This window comes from Perognathus longimembris, chromosome 15 (genome assembly GCF_023159225.1).
Source record: "Perognathus longimembris pacificus isolate PPM17 chromosome 15, ASM2315922v1, whole genome shotgun sequence".
Classification (NCBI taxonomy): domain Eukaryota; kingdom Metazoa; phylum Chordata; class Mammalia; order Rodentia; family Heteromyidae; genus Perognathus; species Perognathus longimembris.
Window position 1 is genome coordinate 13,010,113 of NC_063175.1, and position 21,754 is coordinate 13,031,866.

At 43.6% G+C, this 21,754-nt stretch overlaps 1 protein-coding gene across 4 annotated transcripts in view; it reads left to right on the forward strand.

The window, feature by feature from the left end:
* Window positions 1–2,421: 2,421 nt before the first annotated feature.
* The window catches only part of Sort1 (sortilin 1), a 93,227-nt gene continuing 73,894 nt past the window's right edge, over window positions 2,422–21,754 (forward strand). For 3 of the 4 annotated variants that reach the window (XM_048363067.1, XM_048363066.1, XM_048363068.1), the window contains exon 1: window positions 2,423–2,790. In XM_048363067.1, coding sequence (XP_048219024.1) covers window positions 2,473–2,790 — 318 coding nt within the window. In that variant the 5' untranslated portion in view covers window positions 2,423–2,472. Of the gene's footprint in view, window positions 2,791–21,754 lie in introns of all 4 variants that reach the window. The other variant, XM_048363065.1, reaches the window with a different exon arrangement.

Below are 21,754 nucleotides of genomic sequence, written 5' to 3' on the forward strand. Positions count from 1 at the left end.
AATAGTACAAATACCTGTGTATAAAACTTTTTCAAAAAGTTAATTCTGGGGCTGGGGATATGGCCTAATGGCAAGAGTGCCAGCCTCATGAGGCCCTGGGTTCGATTCCCCAGCACCACATATACAGAAAATGGCCAGAAGTGGCGCTGTGGCTCAAGTGGCAGAATGCTAGCCTTGAGCAAAAAGAAGCCAGGGACAGTGCTCAGGCCCTGAGTCCAAGCCCCAGGATTGGCCAAAAAAAAGTTAATTCTGCCAGCCAGATCCTAACACAGAACTTTCCAAGTTTTTCTACTGACTGAATAATCTTAAATACCCGTTTTCTGTGAATTCTTGCTAACATGGTTGCAGTCACCCCAGCACTGATGAAGCGATTATTAAAATCTCTTTCCCTATTACTTTTATTGTTCCCTAAAATAAATGGTTGACTTAGTTAAAACACCTGAAAGCAAAGTGGCAAAAACTGGTACACATTTTGTACTGATAACAAAATTATACACTATGGCCAACAACAGAGTTTATTTGAGGATTATTAGTGACTTGCAAGCAACTATTTCTAGACTAAATAAAAATAAATTATAGTATATGACTTAGTGCTTAGTAATCTTGTCATTAGACAAATGTGAAACTAAAACCACATTATTCAATAAAACATTCTCTTGGGGCTGTAAGTGTAGCTCCATAGTTGAGAAGTTGCCTGATGTGTAAGGCCTTGGATTTAATGCCTAGCACTGCGGGGGGGAAAAAAAATCCTTTCAACGCCATGCTCCTGGGATCTGATAGTTTGAGGAAATGTACACTATAAGAATATAGTAAAAGGAACTACAAGCAGGTTGCATCCAGGTGTGGTGATTGATGCCCACTTACAATTCCAGCTCTGAGTGCCCACTTACAATTCCAGCTCTGAGGAGATGAAGGATCCTAGTTTGAGAGCAGTCTGGGCAGACTACTGAGACCATATCTGAAAACAGTAAAAGCAAAAGTGACTAGGGCATGAATCATGTGATAAAGTTGAGCCAGGGCACTTGGGAGGATAAGATAGGAGGACCAGGAGTTGTTGGCCAGCCTGAGTTCTGTAGCAAGACCCTGTCAAAAGCAAATACTACCTACCTTCAGGCAGTGCAGACAATCGCGACTGATTTCATGGCTATAAAGCGTATCTGGTAATTTTCCCAAGAGGTGGCACTGTTGAGTCGCCTTTATATCCAGACGAGCCGACAATAGACCATTCATCTTTGTGTCACTGAAACAAAGAAATATTCCTTTATAGCCTCCCTTCCCCCGCCCCCGTGTCACATGCTACTGCAAGTGACTGCCTTGTGATCGACTCTATAGTTGGCATAGACTTAAAACCAATCCGTATTTTTAAAAAATAATTGGATACGTGGTAGTCGAGGACAGGGACACATTGTGGGCCCTCTCATCGACTTGTCAGTGCAGCAGGTCTTCAGCTGAGAACTTGGAAGACCTCTCTGGAGATGTTTCCTTCTTGCTCAGATGGCATGCAGAAACTTTCCGCCTCTCAGGCCTCACTGTGCTCTCTATTTTTTTTGGGGGGTGGGAGAATATACATTAGTAGATCTCTTTCTCTAGCATTTTTTTTGACATGCAGCTTGGACTGGGTCCGCGGCTAGTTGCTTCCTGTGACCCTGTCCTGCGTGGGGCTGGCTGATACTTTGTAGCTAGCAGCTGCTTTCCCAGGACGCACCGTCTTACCTACTTTGAATGGGTCGGCCGTGTGTCCTGCGTCAGAGCTGGCAGCAGGGGGACAGGGCGGAGGGAGGTTGAGGATCTGGAACTGGTTTTACCTGCACTGCATGTTCCTCACGTGGGTCCGTGCAGATCCTCGGCGGCTGCCAAGGGGACCGACCGTAGGGGCGTTGCCGGCTGGGGCGCTCGTGTAGGGGGCCGTCGCGTGTGCCCCGGCTGCGGGGGTGAGGACGGCGGGGGGGGGGGGCCGAATGCGTGGGCGCTGTCCAGTCAAGCGGCCCTCCCTCCACACACACACACACACCCGCGTTCACCCGCCCCGGGTGCCGTGGCTACCCGCATGCGGAGTCCGGGGAACCGGGCGCCCTGCCCTCGGCCCCCCTCGCGGCCGAGGCGCGGGAGGCGCGGCTTTCCTCCGGGGCTGCCGGGGCCAGCCCCGCGAGCCGGGCCCCCGGACGCCGGGCGAGGCGGGAGGGGAGGGGGGTGGGGGGGGAGAGGCGGTGGTGACCTCAGCCGTTTCTGCCACGTCCCAGCCAATCAGTCCCGCATCTTGGCATCCGAATCCAGGACCCCCGAGCCCGGAGGCGACGCTGGCCAATGAGAAGTGAGTTCGGGAAGACGGACAGGCGGCCGGCCAATGGGCGCGCAGAGGCCGGGCCGCGCGTCCCTCAGCCGCGCCGGGCGGCGGGCCGGGGGCGTGGCGCGCGCGGGCGGGGGTGGCGCGCGCCGGGTGACAGGTGTCAGCGGCGTCGGCCTTCGGCGGCGATGGAGCGGCCCCGGGGAGCTGCGGACGGCCGCCCGCGCCGGCCCCTCGGCCTCCTCCTCCTCCTCCTGCGGCTGCTGCTGCTGCAGCTGCGGCCGCCCGCGGCCCTCGGGCAGGACCGGCTGGACGCGCCCCCGCCGCCCGCCGCGCCGCCGCTGCGCTGGCCGGGCCCCGTCGGGGTGAGTTGGGGGCTGCGCGCCGCCGCGCCCGGGGGCCCGCTCCCCCGCGGCGGCCGTTGGCGCCGGAGCGCGCCCGGCGAGGCGGGGGACTGCGGCCGCGTCCGGGACGTCGTCGCGAAGCTGGCCAACAACACGCACCAGGTGAGCGCGCGGGCCCGGCCGCGGGGGGGGGGGGTAGGCCGGCTCCGGGGCCCCGGCCTCCCGGGGTGGGGGTGGGGGACCGGGAAGGGGGGACCGCGGCGGGCCGGGGGAGAGACGGGGAAGGGGGGGAACGGGGGGGAACCTCGGCGGGTCGGGGAGGGGACGGGGGGGAGGACCGCGGCGGGCCGAGTGGGGACGGGGGAGGGGGGACCGCGGCGGGCCGAGTGGGGACGGGGGAGGGGGGACCGCGGCGGGCCGCGGGGGGGGGGGGGGAGCGGCCCCGGCCGCGGGGAACGCCGAGGCCCGCGGGGCCGTTTCGTCACAGGGGAGGCCAGCTTCGACTTCCACCGCGTTCCCTCCCTCCCTCCCTCCTTTCCTTCCTCCCTCTTTCCTTCCTTCCCTCTCTCACTCCCTCCCTTCCCTCCCTCCCTCTCTCTCTCCCTCCTCCCTTCCTTCTTCCTCCCTCCCTCCATCTCTCCCTTCCTCCCTCCCTTCCTCCCTTCCTCCCTCCCTCCCTCCTTCTCTCCCTTCCTTCCTCCCTTCTTCCTTCTTTCCTTCCTCCTTCCCTTCCTCCCTTCCTTCCCTCCCTCCCTCCCTTCCTTCCTCCCTCCCTCCTCGTAGTTCTCTCTTCTTAACTTGTCCACAGCCCCCTGTGCGTCCTTGCCCCCCTTCTGAATGAACCACACCGCCCCCTCCCCCGAAGCCGGGGGTGGGGAGCAGGGGCGCGCCCTCCCCTCTCTGGTCTGCACTTCTCAGGGGGGTGGAGGGGTTGCGCAAACCCCCCAGAGCAGTGGCTAGGCCACGCGTGTGCGTGTGTGTGTTAATAGTTACAGGAAATGATGTGACTTTGAAACCCAACCATGAAACAACTCCCCAGCCCCCCCTCCCCACACATAAAATTGTTCAAGATGTTTTCGAGGATGCAGGCACAGAACCCTGACCACCCCCCTTAAAATAACCTGGAGAGGCTCTCGGAACCAAAAAGTTCGAGGGCCAGAACATGGGAACAGAACCGAGCCCTTTGAACTAGAGTAGAAATGAGGGAAGAACAGAACATTCACCCAAATTCCATCTGGAGAGACTTGCTGGGTTTGAACTGTTGCACCAACATTCTGGTGTACAGAAAAGCTGCTGACTTTTGTGGATTGATTTTGTATCCTGCTACTTTGCCAAATTGGTTTATTAGGTGTAGGAGTTTGGGTACTGAGTTTTTTGGGTCCTTCAGATATAAGATCATGTCGTCTGCGAATAGGGATAGTTTGATTTCTTCCTTGCCGATGTGGATCCCTTTGATGTCCTCCTCTTGCCTTATTGCTATGGCTAGGGATTCCAGCACTATGTTGAAAAGAAGTGGGGAGAGTGGGCATCCTTGTCTTGTTCCTGAGTTTAGGGGGAATGATTTAAGTTTCTCTCCATTTAATATGATATTAGCAGTTTGCACCAACATTCTGGATCATATAACCAATCAACCCTCTCTCTCTCAACCCAGACCATACATTCCCTAGCCACAGGCCCATCCAGGGGGTGAATTTGAGCAGTGCCTCCTCCTTCCTTGCCAGTCCATCCAAAATAAGTCTTCCTCTGCAAAACTAACAAAAAAGAATGGTGCCCTAGTATTGGCTTCTACGTGTGTCCAACAGTGAGCCCTTGCAAGCACTGTCACGGTATTATTTATGTGTTCTACTTTATTCCTTCAAAATTGACCTTCTGACCCTGGTATCCCAACTCTGCCCTGGACATCTACATCCTGTTGTGACAAAATTTCCAATAGCTGAGAAGCACATTGCAGATGTTTTGTTTAGGTCAAAATACTTGAAACATTGTGACACTTCTGTCTTGGGGACAAGCAGTTCAACCTTTGGCACACTTCTTTTTTTTTTTTTCTTCCAAAATTGGCACACTTCTGAATTGAGAAAAACGTTAGAAAAGTCTTGGCTCCTTGCTTCAGTACAACTAGGGCATCTTCCTTTCTCAGTCCTCCCCACTCCCCAACAATTGTTGCAACACATGTAGGAGAAGTGCATTTTCAATTTAGTGTGTTTTTTTCACCTATATCTTCTTTTCATTTAAATAAACTTGCACAGTAGAGGTAGAGATGTATGGCTAATGTTCTGAGAAGAAGTTTCATTGTTTCCTTATGATGCTGGAAACTGAACCAAAGGTCTTGTGCACTAGGCAAGCGCTCTACCACCGAGTGACTTCCCAAGCTCCTATCGGTTAATATTCTGTACCTGTACCGATCTGGTGTGACCACATTCCGTTCTAGTATTAGCCAAACTTGGGTGTACTCTTGGATTTATCTTTCTGGGTCTTTCTGTCTTCTGGAGACACTGGAAGTTAAAGCAGGAGTATTCAAAACAAAGTTGTGCTAATGCAGTCTGGATAAGGTAGCTAATCCAGTGCTAAAGGGTGGGGTGGAGTGGGTACAGTTGGGGGTGGAGTGAGTACTGCAAAGTCCTCCTGTTTCATGAGGTAAAAAATTGTGCACACTACATTTTCACAGTGGGGAGTTGAGAGGGGCTTTATGACACTGGTGCTTAATTTATGTCAGGACCACATCTTCCTTCACTCAGCCAGACCCAGCATTCCTACCATATTTTTTAGCTTCTTATCTTGCTAGTTGATTTACGTTTTAAATCTGCAGCTACTTCTGGATTTATTCAGTCTTCCTGGTTAATTTCGAATGAAATGTCATTTGTAATGTATTGAATTCAAAGGAAGAGGTTGCAAAAACAGGCTTCAGGGGAAATCTGAAACCATTCATTTTTCAAAGTCCATATGTCAAAGAATATTCTTCTGTTTCTTTTATTTTATCTACTAATTTGTTAGCTCTTTTCTTCAGTCTCTTTAAAATTTAAAAGTCTATTTAAAATCACGATTTTTTGAGGGGCAATCATCACTCATCCATAGTTTGTTCCTCAGAGAGCTCATCCTTTTTTGTAATTTGTATACCGAATTGAAAAAAGAAAGTGGTGTTTCGGTTAATAGCCTTCATCATAGAAATGAGTGAAGTAGCTCTTTATTACTCAAAAATCGTTATACAGTAATTTATTTTTCAAATATGTATTTTTAGAAGCAATAGTACTTCCTCAACTGTACCGAAGATATCTAGTATTTTTATACCTTTTATATAAACAGTGTAAAATGAACATATCTGCAGCACACAATAATGCTTTATTAGAGACATTGCATATGTTTGTACAACTAGGGAAATAAAGTACTGTTTAAGTATTTTTTTTCCCATGTAATATGACAGGATCCAATTCCCAAGAAAAACCAGAAGTTCTTGTTCTCTTCTCATGTCTTATAACTTGATGCTGTTCTTTTTAAGCCATTTTAATTCCTGTAATCAATGTATGTGAATGGTCTGCAAAGGCTCAGATCTGGGATAGGGGTGGGGTTGTTAAAGCTATAAAATAAATGAGGAATTGGAGAATGAACAGCCTCAAAAGGTTTTTAGAAAATCTCCTAGACCTGGCTTATGAGAACATATGGACATTTAACCAACCTTAAGAAAGCAAAGTAAAACTAAAGAATGACAGATGCTTTTACGGTATGGTTTTAGGAGGCCTGTGCCCTAATGATATACCTAAGGTTTCTTCCTTCATGAAACCCAACAGATTATTCTCTGTTCTCTATCCCAAGCCTTCTTGTTTCTGTCTAGGAGATTTCCTTTATATGCTTGCTTTTCATTCTTGATTTAAAGACAGTTTCTAATGTATTGAGTTTATTTTGGACAACATATATTTTTTCACATAGATGTTGTAATGATTAAATGCTCTGCTTGGGATTTGAATTAATATAGAAAAGATTTTTATAGTTACAGTTATTATAGCATAATGGACTCATAAGTGGAAGTGAAATATTAGTTATTGCTAAAATCAGAAAACAAAGAATGACAAGAAAACAAAGAGAACAAAGGACAAATATAACCACTCATACTTATAAAAACTATTGCCTCCTAATTTTGTTCTGGAGAGACTATATACCATAGAGAGGCAGTAATAGCTCATAGGGAGGCTTTGAGCCCAGCTTATTTGCATTTGCAACTTGGCTATATTACTTATTACCTGTGTTATCTTGGATAAATAAAAAATAAGAAATAAGTCCGCCTGTTGTGTCTTAGATCCTAGTCTGTACAGCAAAGATAATAGTTGTGAGAAGTAGATGAGTATACATAAAATCTATTATGCATTAACTCATTAGAAAAATGTCTGGCACTTAGCACACAATAAGCAGTTGTGTATTATTTTTGTTATTAAGGTTTATTCATATATATTATTTTCTTAGACTCACTAGTCTTCCTTTTGCTTTTACTCCCACACTGTTTCCAGGCCACAATTTTAATTGAGTCTTTCCTTAAAGGGCTTGAAATGATCATAACATGTATAACCTTTATACATGAGAGAAATTGAACAGGTCTAGAAGATTTTATTAATGTTGATTGCTAAGTTGGGTTACTTCAAAACATTCCCCCACTAAGCACCCCTTTGAGGGAAGACATGAAACTCTGTTTTAAACAAACAGTTGAAATATCTTGGCCAAAGTTATGGTGGTGGCTGACATAATTTCCTTACCTCTCTTTCCTCTGTGTACAGACAGACCCATTTGACAATTTCCTTAAAACTTTTAAAACTATGATTAACAGGGCCAGGAACTATTGCTCATTTTATTTCCTCCTGCTGCTCCTGTCACTAACTACTACTTTACACATGACTTTGCCACTTCCACCCCAACATCAAAGCATCTGCTTTGTAAAATGGACAGGCCCCAGTGGAGAGGCTGTTGTCTGAGCAGCCTCTGGAAAGAATGTGTGTGTGTGTGTGCCGCACTGGCAGTGCTCAGTCGCACTCACAGGACTGAGTGTGCCTGGTGGTGACTCCGGGAAGCTGCTGTTCTCAGCCTGTTGTAGATCACCAGATCTTTGTAACACCCGGAAATCTGAAGGTCAGTGCCTTGAACCGCCCCAGAACTTTGTAACTGCTTCATTTATCCCATTTCTTTTCTTTCTTCTTTTTTTTTTTTTTTGGCCAGTCCTGGGCCTTGGACTCAGGGCCTGAGCACTGTCCCTGGCTTCTTCCCGCTCAAGGCTAGCACTCTGCCACTTGAGCCACAGCGCCACTTCTGGCCGTTTTCTGTATATGTGGTGCTGGGGAATCGAACCTAGGGCCTCGTGTATCCGAGGCAGGCACTCTTGCCACTAGGCCATATCCCCAGCCCCTTATCCCATTTCTTTACCGCTCTGTATTCTACGTTCCCCAGCACTCTGCCTCCTCTGCCTAGCTTGTGTCGCCTTTCTGCCATTCATTTTGGTGAAGGTATGGGCATTCTGAAGTCTACCCTTCTTGGTCCTGATTGAGTGAACAAAGCTCTCAGGAAGAGTCCATTTACACAGAATGGCAGTCAGACCTTTAATCTCAAAGGGAACATTGAAATTATGAGTGCATCAGAGGTTCTACAGAAAACTACCAGCAGATTTGATGAAGTCTAATTTATCTGGGGAAAGGTTAGTCTTTACAAAGTCTGAAGTTTGGTTAGGAAATGCAGTATAACAGTTAGGTAAGTTCTCTCCTGACTCAAAATATTTGGCTCTGTAACTACTGATTTTTAATTAGTGTTATCTGTTTATGGAAATCATTGGGAGAAAGCTTATTTTTCTAATCAGCTTGTAATAGTTGTGTTCTTTCTGTAATAAAGTGATAATAAGCAGTGCTCTGTCTTGCTGTTCTGATCTGCTCTTTCATGTCAGGCTCACAGAGGCTGTTCGTTGTTCCATTTAGACTCTGCCTGTTTCCTATCAGCTCTTGCCAACAGGCACCAAACTCCCGGTGGGCGATTGCGCAGGCTGTCCTCCCCAGCTTTCCTCTTGCCTGGTTACCCTGTGTGGTCATCACATGACAGGCAATGCACACTTAACACCCACTTCCTCTTCTTCCCTTCCCATCAGCCTCCATCCCCAAGTTGCTGTCTTTAGAGAACACCAATTTTACTTTCAAGGTGAAGAAATGAAATTTGGGATGCTTTATAAGATTAGAAGCTAATGTTAAGACAGATGAAACCATCAACTGTGACAAATAATTAGCACTAGAAGGAGCTATGTAGCCAGAGATAGATTTTTTTTTTAATGCTATGGAGTGGCTACTGCGTTTATAAATTTCGATTAACTTTTCAGTTCCCTTTTTTGCCTTCCTAACCAGAATTTCTATTTTCTTCCCTTTTTAGAAACTGGTTCTTCCCACTTTGTGGTTTCATGAGCTGTCTGCGGGTGCGTTTCAGGAGTAATGGTGCTTGAAGAACAAGCTGATCAATTTCAGTTAGTTATACAGCAGCTTTTTTGTTTAATGGTGACTACAGTCAGAGTTGGCCTAATATGTGGCTTTGAGCTAGTGGGGTTGAATGAGTCGTCGTGAGAGACCCTTTATATCTAAAAGATTGTTAAGAGAATGCTGGACATGTGGGTTTATTTAAAGGCTGCAGTTATTTTCCCTTCCCTACCCCCAACCCAGTCTCAGGAAACCACAGTAAAAACCAAATCCTTCCATTCAGAACCTGTGGAGTTCTAGTGAGAAAATTTTCTGTAAGTGCAAGTTGTTTTCTGTTTCAGTGTCTGGCCCTCAGTTCCTCATCTACAACTTGAGAAGTTTTAGACTCGCTTTGAAATGTCTTTTACAATTTTCTGTGATTTATTGGAAGAAGAGGAGGCCAGGGGTTATGATCACAAACGTTTATTGGTTGATTCCAAACTTAGAGGCAAATTGCAGCTATTCAGTTTCCCAGTGGAACTTGAACATAGTATAGATTTCACATCTGGGCGTGATTTGTTACCACCTCCAGAGCTTGCTTCAGTGAAATTCAAGTGTTCTTAAAAGATAACAGAACTATTTCTTTTCTTAGAACTATGAAAAACATTTGTCCCTTATTTTCTGGGTAGTACTGTATCATTCCTTGTTAGCTGAAAAATCTAATGTTAATAAAAGCTACCAGTTTGGATAGTTCCAAAGAGAGTCAACAGATATGTAGCAGTAAATATTTTTTTTCTTTTCTAAAGTATTATACCAAAACTGCTCCCTGCCTTTTTCTTCATTTGAGCTGAGGATGAATTTAAAAATAGAGAGTTTACTTACTTTATGTATATTTACATCTGATTAATTGGCTTGATTTATTGTCATCATAAAAAAATGTACTTTGCTATTCCTAGGGCTTATAATCCCTCATGTGTTTGCTTTTAAGCGTTTTATTTTTCTGTATGTTCTTAAAAACACAAGTTGTGATATTGCATATATGCCCATTTGAAAGTTTGGTTCAGCATGAGATCATCCTGAAAAACCACAAGAAATGGAACTAGGAAGAAAATTTGTGTGTGTGTGTGTGTGTGTGTGTGTGTGGTGTGGATGCACACGCATGTGCCAAGATCCTGGGGCTTGAACTCAGGGCCTGGGCATTATCCCTTCGTTTTTTTTGCTCAAGGCTAGTGCTCTACCACTTGAGCCACAACTGCACTTCTGGCCTTTTGTTGGTTAACTGTAAATAAGAGTATAAGAGTCTCATGGACTTTCCTGCCTGGGCTGGCTTTGAGCCATAATCCTCATATCTCAGCCTCCTTAGTATCTAGGATTATAGGTATGAGCCACTGGTGCCTGGCAGTAAGGAAAATTGTAATTTACTTTAATATTTCTCAGACAAGGTTGTTCAACTCAAATGTTTATATGGCATTTGCTGTTTGTCACAGGGATTCAAGGTATTGGTGTATTGTATAGAAAATTTAAATGATATCTCAAAACCCAGACTTGAGGGCTGGCTTTCCTGTGTCTTAACCTGTCTTATCATGGATGGTTACTTTTCTAACCTTCTTGGTTGGATTTTTAAGCTAGAAAATCAGGCTCTTAGAGTTGTTTGGGAGGTCAAGTGAGAAGTTTTATCAAAGTATCTTGTTAAATGTAATGATTATGTAGAGCCACTCATATATGCACTTTCAGGGCTGCCTATTATGTGCTGAATGGAGCTGATTATATGTTTAACATCTTGAACTGTCCATTGTTAGTCTTGTTAATTGGTTGAATCCTTACTTTTACTGATGAAGCTAGGTGACCTGCTCACTGGCTGAGAGCTGAGAATAAGAATCCAGAGATGTTCCAATAGGATGTTGCATTTAGTAGTGATTCATGAGGTAAGTTTTGTTGTTGTTGTTTTGTTTTTTATCAATGCATTTGCTTTAGGGGTAAAACCTCAGTTTTAGGATGTAAAACCTCAGTTAAGAGGTCTCAATGAGACCTTGGTCATCATTGAGCTCCGTTTTTGTTTTTAATTGTTTCATTTTGTTCTGTGACATGAGTAGAGTTTGGACTCTAGGCTTGGGCTCTGGGCTCTGTCCTTTAGCTTTTTTGCTCAAGGCTGGAGTTTTACCACTTGAGCCACAGTTCTGCTTCCAGCTTTTTGATAATTAAATGGAGATAAGAGTTTCATGTTATCTCCTGTCTGAGCTGGCTTTGAACTTAGATCCTTAGGTCTCAGCCTCTTGTGTAGCTAGGATTATAGACATGAAACACCAGTGCTTAGCTTTAATTAGCCTTTTTAAACTTCAGTTCCCCATCTGTAAAATATAGCCTTATCGGGGCTGGGAATATGGCCTAGTGGTAGAGTGCTTGCCTCGTATACATGAAGCTCTGGGTTTGATTCCTCAGCACCACATATACAGATAAAAGCCAGAAGTGGTATTATGGCTCAACTGGTAGAGTGCTAGCCTTGAGCAAAAAGAAGCCAGGGACAGTGCTCAGGCCCTGAGTCTATGCCCCAGGACTGGCAACAAAAACAAAACAAATAAACAAAATATAGCCTTATCATTAAGGCTCAAAAGAGAAAATATAGATGAAAATGTTTTGAAAGTTTGGAAGTGAGTATGAGTTGTATGATTTCTTGATAAGCCTGTTGATCTGTCACAATCTCCAAGGGGCCTTTTTGTTAGCCAAATGATCCTGATAAATACAGCCAACTCCAAAGAACACATGCAAAGCAGGAGACAGATGACACATTTAGTTTTATCCCTTGGCAGAGTTGGATGACAGGCTTGGGCGGGGGTGGCAAGAATGAGAATGAGTCAGGATTGACAGAAATGTAAGAAGTGTGCATGATGGTGTTCTTCTGTGGCTTGTCTTCTTTTAAATTCCTGTACTGGAGCTTGAACTCAGCGTCTTGAGGTCTTACTTGACTTTTTTGAGCAGGGCTGTCGCTCTACTGTTTGAGCAATATTATCAGTTCCAGCTTTTCCCCCCCATGATTATTGGAGATAAGATTCTCTTGGATTTGTCTGTCTAGGCTGGCTTCTAACATCAATCTTCAGATCTCAGCCCCCTGAGCAGCAAGGATTATAGGCATAAACCACACCAATGTTAAGCTGCTCATCTATTTTTAACCTTTGTGATTTAATCTAAATTTTAACTTGTTTGAGGAAATTGGGGAACACAACCTCAGGTGTCAGACCTGGGTTCAGACTTCAGTGGTGGGGCTGGGAATATGGCCTAGTGGTAAAGTGCTCGCCTCGTATACATGAAGCCCTGGGTTCGATTCCTCAGCACCACATATATAGAAAAAAGCCAGAAGTGGCGCTGTGGCTCAAGAGGTAGAGTGCTAGTAGCCTTTAGCAAAAAGAAGCCAGGGACAGTGCTCAGGCCCTGAGTCCATGCCCCAGGACTGACAACAAAAACAAAACAAATAAACAGACTTCAGTGGTAATCATGGGCAAATTAATCTCTCTGAATCTTAATTTTTTTCACTGAAAAATAGGATATCTATATTTACCTGTTAGAGTCATTGTGAAGATTAAGAGTCTAAGAGGTTTAGTATGTATTCAATGTTTGTTGCAGGTTTCTTTTTTTTTTTTTTTTGGCCAGTCCTGGGCCTTGGACTCAGGGCCTGAGCATTGTCCCTGGCTTCTTCTCGCTCAAGGCTAGCACTCTGCCACTTGAGTCACAGCGCCACTTCTGGCTGTTTTCTGTATATGTGGTGCTGGGGAATTGAACCCAGGGCCTCATGTATATGAGGCAAGCACTCTTGCCACTAGGCCATATCCCCAGCCCTTGTTGCAGGTTTCTTAGGATTATTTCTACAAAGTTTCTGGTGCATTACTAGTTGGATGATTAAATATTTGTACTTAGACATTTTTTAAAATAGCAGTGATGTTCCTGGAGAATTATGGGTACTTGGAGGAACCAAATCTACATTAAGAAATGAGCTATGCATTAGTAGCTCATGTCCATAATTTTGGTTACTTGGGAGGCTGAAAGATCATGGATTGATGTCAGCCGTGGCAGAGAAGTTTCAGAGACCCTTTCTCATCACGGCTGAGAATGTGGCTTAGCAGTTGAGTGCTTGCCTAGCATGCATGAAGCCTTTGGTTCAATTCCTCAGTAGCACATAAACAGAAAAAGCTAGAAGTGGCACTGTGGCTCAAGTGGTAGAGTGCTAGCCTGAGAAAAAGGAAGCCAGGGACAGTGGTCAGGCCCTGAGTTCAAGCCCCAGGACTGTCAGAAAACAAAAAAGAAGCCATCACAGGAGGAATATCAATACCAAACTTCAAACTTTGTTACAGAGTTATAGTAATAAAAGAAATAGCTTGATACTGGCACAAGAACAGGCCTGAGGCCCAGCGGAATAGAACTAAAGTCCCAGAAATGATCCCACAGACCTATGGCCACCTAATCTTTGATAAAGGAGCTAAAGTATAGGATGGAAGAAAGACAGTCTCTTCAACAAATAGTTCTGGCAAAATTGGTTGAACACCTGTAAAAAACTAAAGTAAGATCATTATATATCACCCTGCACCAGAATCAAATCCAAATGGATCAAAGACTTCAAGGTAAAAGTAGATACCCTGAAAATATTTCAGGAAGGAATAGGAGAAACAGTAGGGCTCCTTGGCACAGGTAAAAACTTTCTTAATAAAGGCCCAGAAACACAACAAATCCAAGAAAGGTTGGACAAATGGGATTGCATGAAACTGCAGAACTTGTGCATGGCAAAGGAAGCCTGCAAGATACATAGAAAGCCCACAGGTTGGGAGAAGATCTTTACTGGCCATATAACAGACAAAGGGCCTCATGTCTAAAATATACTTAGAACTAAAAAAATTAAATTCCCGGGCTGGGAATATGGCCTAGTGATTGAGTGCTTGCCTCGCATACATGAAGCCCTGGGTTCGAGTCCTCAGCACCACATATATAGAAAAAGCCAGAAGTGGAGCTGTGGCTCAAGTGGTAGAGTACTAGCCTCAAGCAAAAGGAAGCCAGGGATAGTGCTTAGGCCCTGAGTTCAAGCCCCAGGACTGGCAAAAAAAAAAAAAATTTCCCCCAAACAAACTCTCAAACTAATTGCCCCTTAATAAGTGGGCTAAAGACTTAAAGAGAGACTTCTCTGAAGAGGAAATGAGAATGGCAAGAGGCATAGGAAAAAGTGCTCAACATCCATGGCTATAAAAGAAATAAAAGTCAAAACAACATTGAAATTCCACCTCATCCCAGTAAGAATGGACATTATAAAGAAAAGTAATAATAACAGATGCTGGCTGGGATGTGGCCAAAAGGGAACCCTACTACACTGTTGGTGGGAGTGTAAACTTGTTCAGCCACTCTGGAAAGCAGTGTGGAGCTTCCTCAAAAGGCTAAACTTAGAGCTCCGCTATGACCCAGCAGCCCCAATTTTGGGTATTTACCCAAAGGATCACAAGCAAGACCATACTAAAGCTACCAGCACAACTATGTTCATTGCAGTATTATTTACCATAGCTAAAATATGGAACCAACCCAGATGCCCCTCAGGAGAAGAATTGTTCAAGAAAATGTGGTATATATACACAATGGAATGCTATGCTTCTATTAGAAGGAATGACATTACTCCATTCATAAGGAAATAGAAAAACTTGGAAAAAATCATATTAAGTGAAGTGAGCCAGCACCAAAGAGACATAGATTCCATGGTTTCCCTCATTGATAATAATTAGTAAGTGTCTAGGATAGTCCTAGCAGAGGATCACATAGCTCAACAGCTATGCACATATGATCACATAAGATGATGCTAAGTGAAATGAACTCCAAGTTATGGAAATCAGTGGTTTATTATTATTGTTTTTTTAAACATACGATGTGAACTTAGGCCTTTTTCTTTTGTTTTTCTTCCCTATGGTTTTACCCCTGTTGTCACTGTATTTGATTTTGGTACCCTGGGTTTTGTATATATGTTAATCTGAACTAAGTAAGGGAAGGGCTGGGAATGTGGCTTAGTGGTAGAGTGCTTGCCTAGCATGCATGAAGCCCTGGGTTTGATTCCTCATCACCAAATAAGGAGAAAAAGCCAGAAGTGGTGCTGTGGCTCTGTTGTGCCAAGTCGCAAGACCACCCCCAAGAAGACCACCGAGATTCAGACACTCCGACCTTCAGAGTCTGGGATCTCGGGGTCTCTGGGGCTATCCCAGACGAAACCCCAAATGTTGTGCCAAGTCGCAAGACCACCCCCAAGAAGACCACCGAGATTCAGACACTCCGAAATGCAAAAGCAAGGCAAGGCTTTATTTAACGAGCTGCCAACTCGGGCCTCGTCCTACCCACCGACACAGCGGAGGTTAGGAGGAAGCCCCGAGCTGTGATTACACAGGGCTTATAAAGGCAAAGAACAAGGTTACAACAATCAGCTGTGCAAGCAAGATTAGAACACAGGTACAAATCTGATTGGCTCAGGGTTCGATTCCAAAATGGGGTTCACGTGGTGGGGCCTGACTTCAAAGTCTGGCACCTCAGCTCAAGTGGTAGCAAAAACTCAGGGACAGTGCCCAGGCCATGAGTTCAAGCCCCAAGACTGGCAATAAAGAAAGAATATGGGAGAATGATGTGTGCATTTAATCCCACTTTCTTGGAAGGTGGAAACTGGAGGATCATGATTTGAGGTTAGCCCAAGCAAAGTTAGATTAAGACCCTATCTGAAAAACAAATGAAAAGCATAAGAACTGACATGTATGGCTCAAATAGCAGAGCACTTGTCTCACAATTGAGAATCCCTGAGTTCAATCCCTAGTACTTCAAAAACAAAACAAAAAACTTTAAAAATGTTGACAAATAGAGAAAATGACCACTAAGCAATGCATATTTATGTACATGGTAACTACCAAGAAGGAATGATATAATGACAAGAGAATAATTAACAGAGGTCTTTTTATTTGGGGTATTCATAAGGATTTGCTCAGTTATTTAAACTGGTGCTTGAAGATGCATAGAATTTTGCTAAGAGAGAACAGCATAGTCACGAGGTCAGGTCTAGGAAGACCCAAAGAAGGCCAGCGTAGCCGTGGCTGAGGGAGAGAGTCCCCCACACCCAATGAATGAACAGTCTTTATGGTTCTGGGGGCTCAGCCAGCTGGCAGCTGGAGTCTGTCTCTTCCTCACATTCTTTACTTTGAAATGGTTCTAGGATGTAAAAATTAAATGGTTAAAATTTTGAAATATAGCTCCTTTGGAATATAGCTCATAGCAAGATAGAAATGAATTGTTACAGGGAAATGAATTTGTTATAAACGAATCCTACCTCTTTAAATGCTAAGTGTTTTTCTGCATTTCTAAAGTATTTCTTGGTCTTTTTAGTCTATAGTATGACCCTATGTCATTAAGAAGAGACAAGATTCCCCAAACTTGACTTGCTTCCTTAGTAAACTAAGAAAGTGGACCTCTCACGGAGGTCAAATACATAGATTCTTTTACTTGCACAGATGGTAACACATCTGAGATCTCCATTGTTTACTTCCAGTGAATGTCCAGCTTATTGGGATGTCTGGAGAATAGATGGCTGTTTTACATAGAATTGGGTTGGGAAAGTGACCTAGTGGTAGAGTGCTTGCCTGGCATGCATGAAGCCCAAGATTCGATTCCTCAGCACCACATATATAGAAATAGAGCTATGGCTAAAGTGGCAGAGTGCTAGCCTTGAGCACAAAGAAGCCAGGGATTGTGCTCAGGTCCTGAGTACAAGCCCCAGGACTGGCATACAAACAAACAAAAAAACATAGGATTGAGAACTAGAAGCTTGGGGCTGGGGATATAGCCTAGTGGCAAGAGTGCCTGCCTCGGATACACGAGGCCCTAGGTTCGATTCCCCAGCACCACATATACAGAAAACGGCCAGAAGCGGCGCTGTGGCTCAAGTGGCGGAGTGCTAGCCTTGAGCGGGAAGAAGCCAGGGACAGTGCTCAGGCCCGGAGTCCAAGGCCCAGGACTGGCCAAAAAAAAAAAAGAGAACTCGAAGCTTGTTAGTTCTTGTTTGTTTGTTTGTTTGATTGATTGATTATTTTGTTCCAGGTCTGGGGCGTGTACTCAGGGCTTAGGTGCTGTCCCTGAGCTGTTTTGCTTAATGCCAGTGTTCTACCACTTGAGCGATAGTTCCAATTCCAGATTTTTGCTGGTTAATTGGAGATAAAAGTCTTACGGACTTTCCTGCCTTGGCTGGCTTTGAACCACGATCCTCAGATCTCAGCCTCCTGCTTAGCTAGGATGACAGGCCTGAGCCACTGATGCAGTTTTTAAGAACAGATACATAGTTGAAACACAAACTGCATTGTTCAACTGTTAATGAGTCATAGAATATAAATGTTTAAAGGAATTACAAACATTGTCATTCCAGCGGCCCTCATCACACCTCCTTCCTTCCTGTTCTCCCAGCTCTGCCCTGGTGATGCTAGGCTGTCCTGCCCAAGCTCAGGCAGCTTGTGGCTGAGCTAGAAATAAAAGTCAGGCTGCCTGAGTATTGGCCCAGTGTTTTCTTATGTATCATCCTGGCTCTTAGAGAACTCTGAAAATTTGAATAGATTTGAAAACTTGGACTTTTCTGTGTGTTTAGCTTTTTCATTTCTAAGAATAGTCTCTATGAGAACTGGAACATTTGTGATCTTATTTTTGGCTCATGTTTCATGATCCTAGCAATGCCTTGTTTAACAGAACTGTATTCTGTTAAGATTTTCTTCCTGCCTGCCAATACATCACCCGTGTTGTGTTCTAGATCTTTTCTGAACATCACTGTGTCTCCTAGTTGAGGTTTAGAAGCCTAATCCTAGCTTCTCAATCTAGGGCGTATCAATGCCTTACTGTATGCTAGTTCACTGGAGTGTTATTATTCCTATGAGTGAAGGAGCATTTTAACCCCCGGGGAAATGGATTCTCAAGAGGGAAAATCATTTCTATTTTTCCTGTCAGTTACTAGACACTCCTTGATGCTCTTGTGGAGTTCTATGATAGGCTATCTTCTGTAATTAAATACCTAGCATGTCTCAGGATAGTGTTTATACTTCTGCACAAGAGAAGCATATTTATAGAATAAGCCCCATAAGCTCAGAGCATCTATTAACCTGTTTTCACCTCCCCAATGCCCCAAGGGTCCAACACATGGTAGTACACAGGGAAACAGTTGGCTCTTTGTGAGTTCTGCATTTATAGATTCCATCCATTTTGTTTTTCCCCCCTATGCTGAGGATTGAATCCAGGGCCTTCACATGTTATGCAGGTGTTCTGCTACTAAGCTACATTCCCTTGATTCAACCAATTTTTAATCTATTTGGAAAACAAATCATTGTATCTATACTGAACATGTACAGACTTTTTTCATTATACCCTAGGCAACACAATAGGAGTATATTGTGTTTGGCATTATACAACTTGTAGCAATTGTATTATATTAGGTATTATAAGTAAGCTAAGGATGATTTTAAATATAGGGAAGCATGTATGTGGGTAATGTGTCCTTATTATGTCTCTGGATATAAGAGACTTTTGAACATCATGAATGATGATATCCACAGGGGGCCAGCAGCCCTATTAGTTTCAACTATTAGTTGTAAGAAGGCGATTTGTGGTGTGTCATCATTGTACTCCCTCATCTTTCACTTATCAGAGAGGATACTTCTGATGGGAGGGCCTCTTGCAGTCCACCGTGGGAAAATGGACCCGTGCTCAACTGTGCTAGTATTTGTTCTTTCTGTATTTTACTTTTGATTGAGTATATAACTAAGATAGGCAAAGTTTCTCATGGTTGAGGTTTTCTCTAGGCTGCAGCAGCTCTTTGAACCATCTTGAAAGTTCACCAAGCTTATAGTAGCAATAACTGAATCAGGCTTCTAGTTTACTATATTAAGACAAAATTATTTCTATGAAGAATCATGTGCTTTGTGGCCTTTTTTTTTCATTTCTGGGAAGAACTAGGGATTATCCATATGACAGCAGAACTGATGGTTGTGTTGCTTCATGGAGTCTGAAATCTGTGGGCCTCTTGTGTTAAGATGGCAGGAAATAAGTAGACAGTGACTCCCGCATCATCAGCTCTGTTGGAGTTACTTCAGGAAGGAGAGTACAAATTATCTTCTACTTTCTGATATGAGTTCCTGAAATCCCGTTTGACCATCAGATGGCAACTATAAATGTCAGCCAGTGACTCCTTACTGAGGGCAGTAGCTGGCTGCTGGAACCATCTGGAGCATTAGATACTACTGTTCAACAGACAATGAGTAAAAGGCTCTGAAAAGGTAGACTGTCTATCGGTAAAGAAAGAGGTTAGGGGGCTGGGAATATGGCCTAGTGGCAAGAGTGCTTGACTTGTATACATGAAGACTTGGGTTCGATTCCCCAGCACCACATATATAGAAAACGGCCAGAAGTGGCGCTGTGGCTCAAGTGGCAGAGTGCTAGCCTTGAGCAAAAAAAAAGAAGCCAGGGACAGTGCTCAGGCCCTGAGTCCAAGGCCCAGGACTGGCCCCCCAAAAAAAGAGGTTAGGATGTTATTAGACAATCTGTCCTAATCTAGACTACCTGCTTACTATGGCCCAGTACAGCAGTGTTCTCTGTTCTATCCCATAGCTTTCTACTGCACCTGCTAGCCAGTATAATAGGAATGAGAATGGATTGGTATGGTTGTATGTGTACTTTCTATATCGCCCTTTCAGATGAAGTGTGTGTGTGTGTGTGTGTGTGTGTGTGTGTGAAAACCCCTTAAATTCTACCATTCCGAGGCACTATTACTATTTTAAAGGGTATCTTTCCAGATGGCCGTGTGTGTGTGTGTGTGTGTGTGTGTGTGTGTGTGTGTGTGTGTGTGCATGTCAGTCCTATGGCTTGAACTCAGGACCTAGCCCCTGCCCTTGAGTTTTTTGCTTAAAGCTAGCACTCTACCGCTTGAGCCACAGCTTCACTTTCCATTTTTGTTTTGTTTTGTTGATGGCTAATTGGAGATAATCAATTTTCCTGCCTGGACTGTATCCTGAGATCTTAGCCTCCTAAATAGCTAGGATTACAGGTATGAGCTACTAGCACCCAGCTTCCAGATGGCTTTTTAACCAAATAGCTTTCCAGGAAAGTTATGATGTGTGACTATTCCTACCTACCATGTGGGAAGGTATCCCATTTCACTCTCACTTTCTACATTTTGTTGTTTTTAAGACTTTACCAAGTCCTTTTTAAAATTGTTATAATCTTTAAGTATAAAGTTATACAACTGAACATGACAATTGTAAGCCTTAAAATATTTTTTACTACTAGAGAGATTGGGTAGATTTCCATATGCTATTGGCTGTTCCTGTGTCCATTTACAAGTTGCTTATTTATGTCCTTTTCCAGTCTCAAGGACTTACTTGTGATCTCCACTTTTTTTGCATCTCACTTGCTTTATGAAGAACTCTTATTATGTTCCCCAGGCTGGCCTTGAACTCCTGGGCTTCTTGCCTCCACATCCTGTGCTGGCTTACAGATGTGTGGTGGCTATGTTTCACCATGACTAGCTTGAGGTTTTTGGTTTGTTTTATTGATTTGGAAATCTTACAATATTATCCTTTTCATCAAATAATTTTCCAACTTTCTCTTCAGTAATATTTAATTTTAAAAATAGTCAAAGTAAATCATTATGCTATAGCTTCTATTTTATGTCATTTTTATAAAGATCTTATTGTAAGATTCTAAAAATATTCACTCAACACTTGGAAGGCTGAAGCTAGAGGATAGTAAGTTTGAAGCTAGCCCGGGCTACATAGTAAAATCTTAGTTTTGAAAAAAAAAATTCTATTTTTAACTACTTAACTTTTTACATTTAGATCTTTGCTTTATCTAGAATTTGAGAATGGAGTTAGGAAGGGAAGTATAAATTTAGCTTTTACTTATTTTTTCAAATAGCCAGTTTTCTCAGACCTCCTTTAGTACTAATTTGAAGTACTTGTTTTATCATATGCTAAAAGAAGCCTTGCCTGTTCCTGGATTCTATTTTGTTTCATTGATCTGTCTTGTCGATTCCTGTTCCTGTAACTGTACAGAGAAGCTCTCTAGAAGCTATAGTGATTTCATGATCATTTGTTCCTGAGTCAAGCTAACAATTTATCCAACTAATCTATATCTTTTTGATTTCTGAACTTCTTACTTTAAAGTATGATTTATCTGAATTGTTACATTTACTCTGTGGCCCTTCTATGTACTGATTTTTGGGCTATTAATCTTCAATCTTGGCCTGTTCTTAGATTATACTTTAGCTGAAAATCCAGCTTATACTTTGGCTAACAATCCTTTGTAGTAAATAATCTACCCCTTTGATATTCTATAGTAAAGCAATAAGCTGTTTACCAGAAATGAAACATAAAACATGCTTCAGTTTCCCTATACCGTATCCTTCATGTTAGGTTGTCTTTTTTTGTTGTTGTTGTTTTTTGCCAGTCCTGGGTCTTGGACTCAGGGCCTGAGCACTGTCCCTGGCTTCTTTTTGCTCAAGGCTAGCACTCTACCACTTGAGCCACAGCGCCACTTCTGACCGTTTTCTATAAATGTGGTGCTGGGAAATTGAACCCAGGGCTTCATGTATATGAGACAAGCACTCTTGCCACTAGGCCATATTCCCAGCCCTCATGTTAGTTTTATACAAGACAACATGAAGGGTTTGTTCCTGTTGTTTTTGTGGTTGTTGTTGT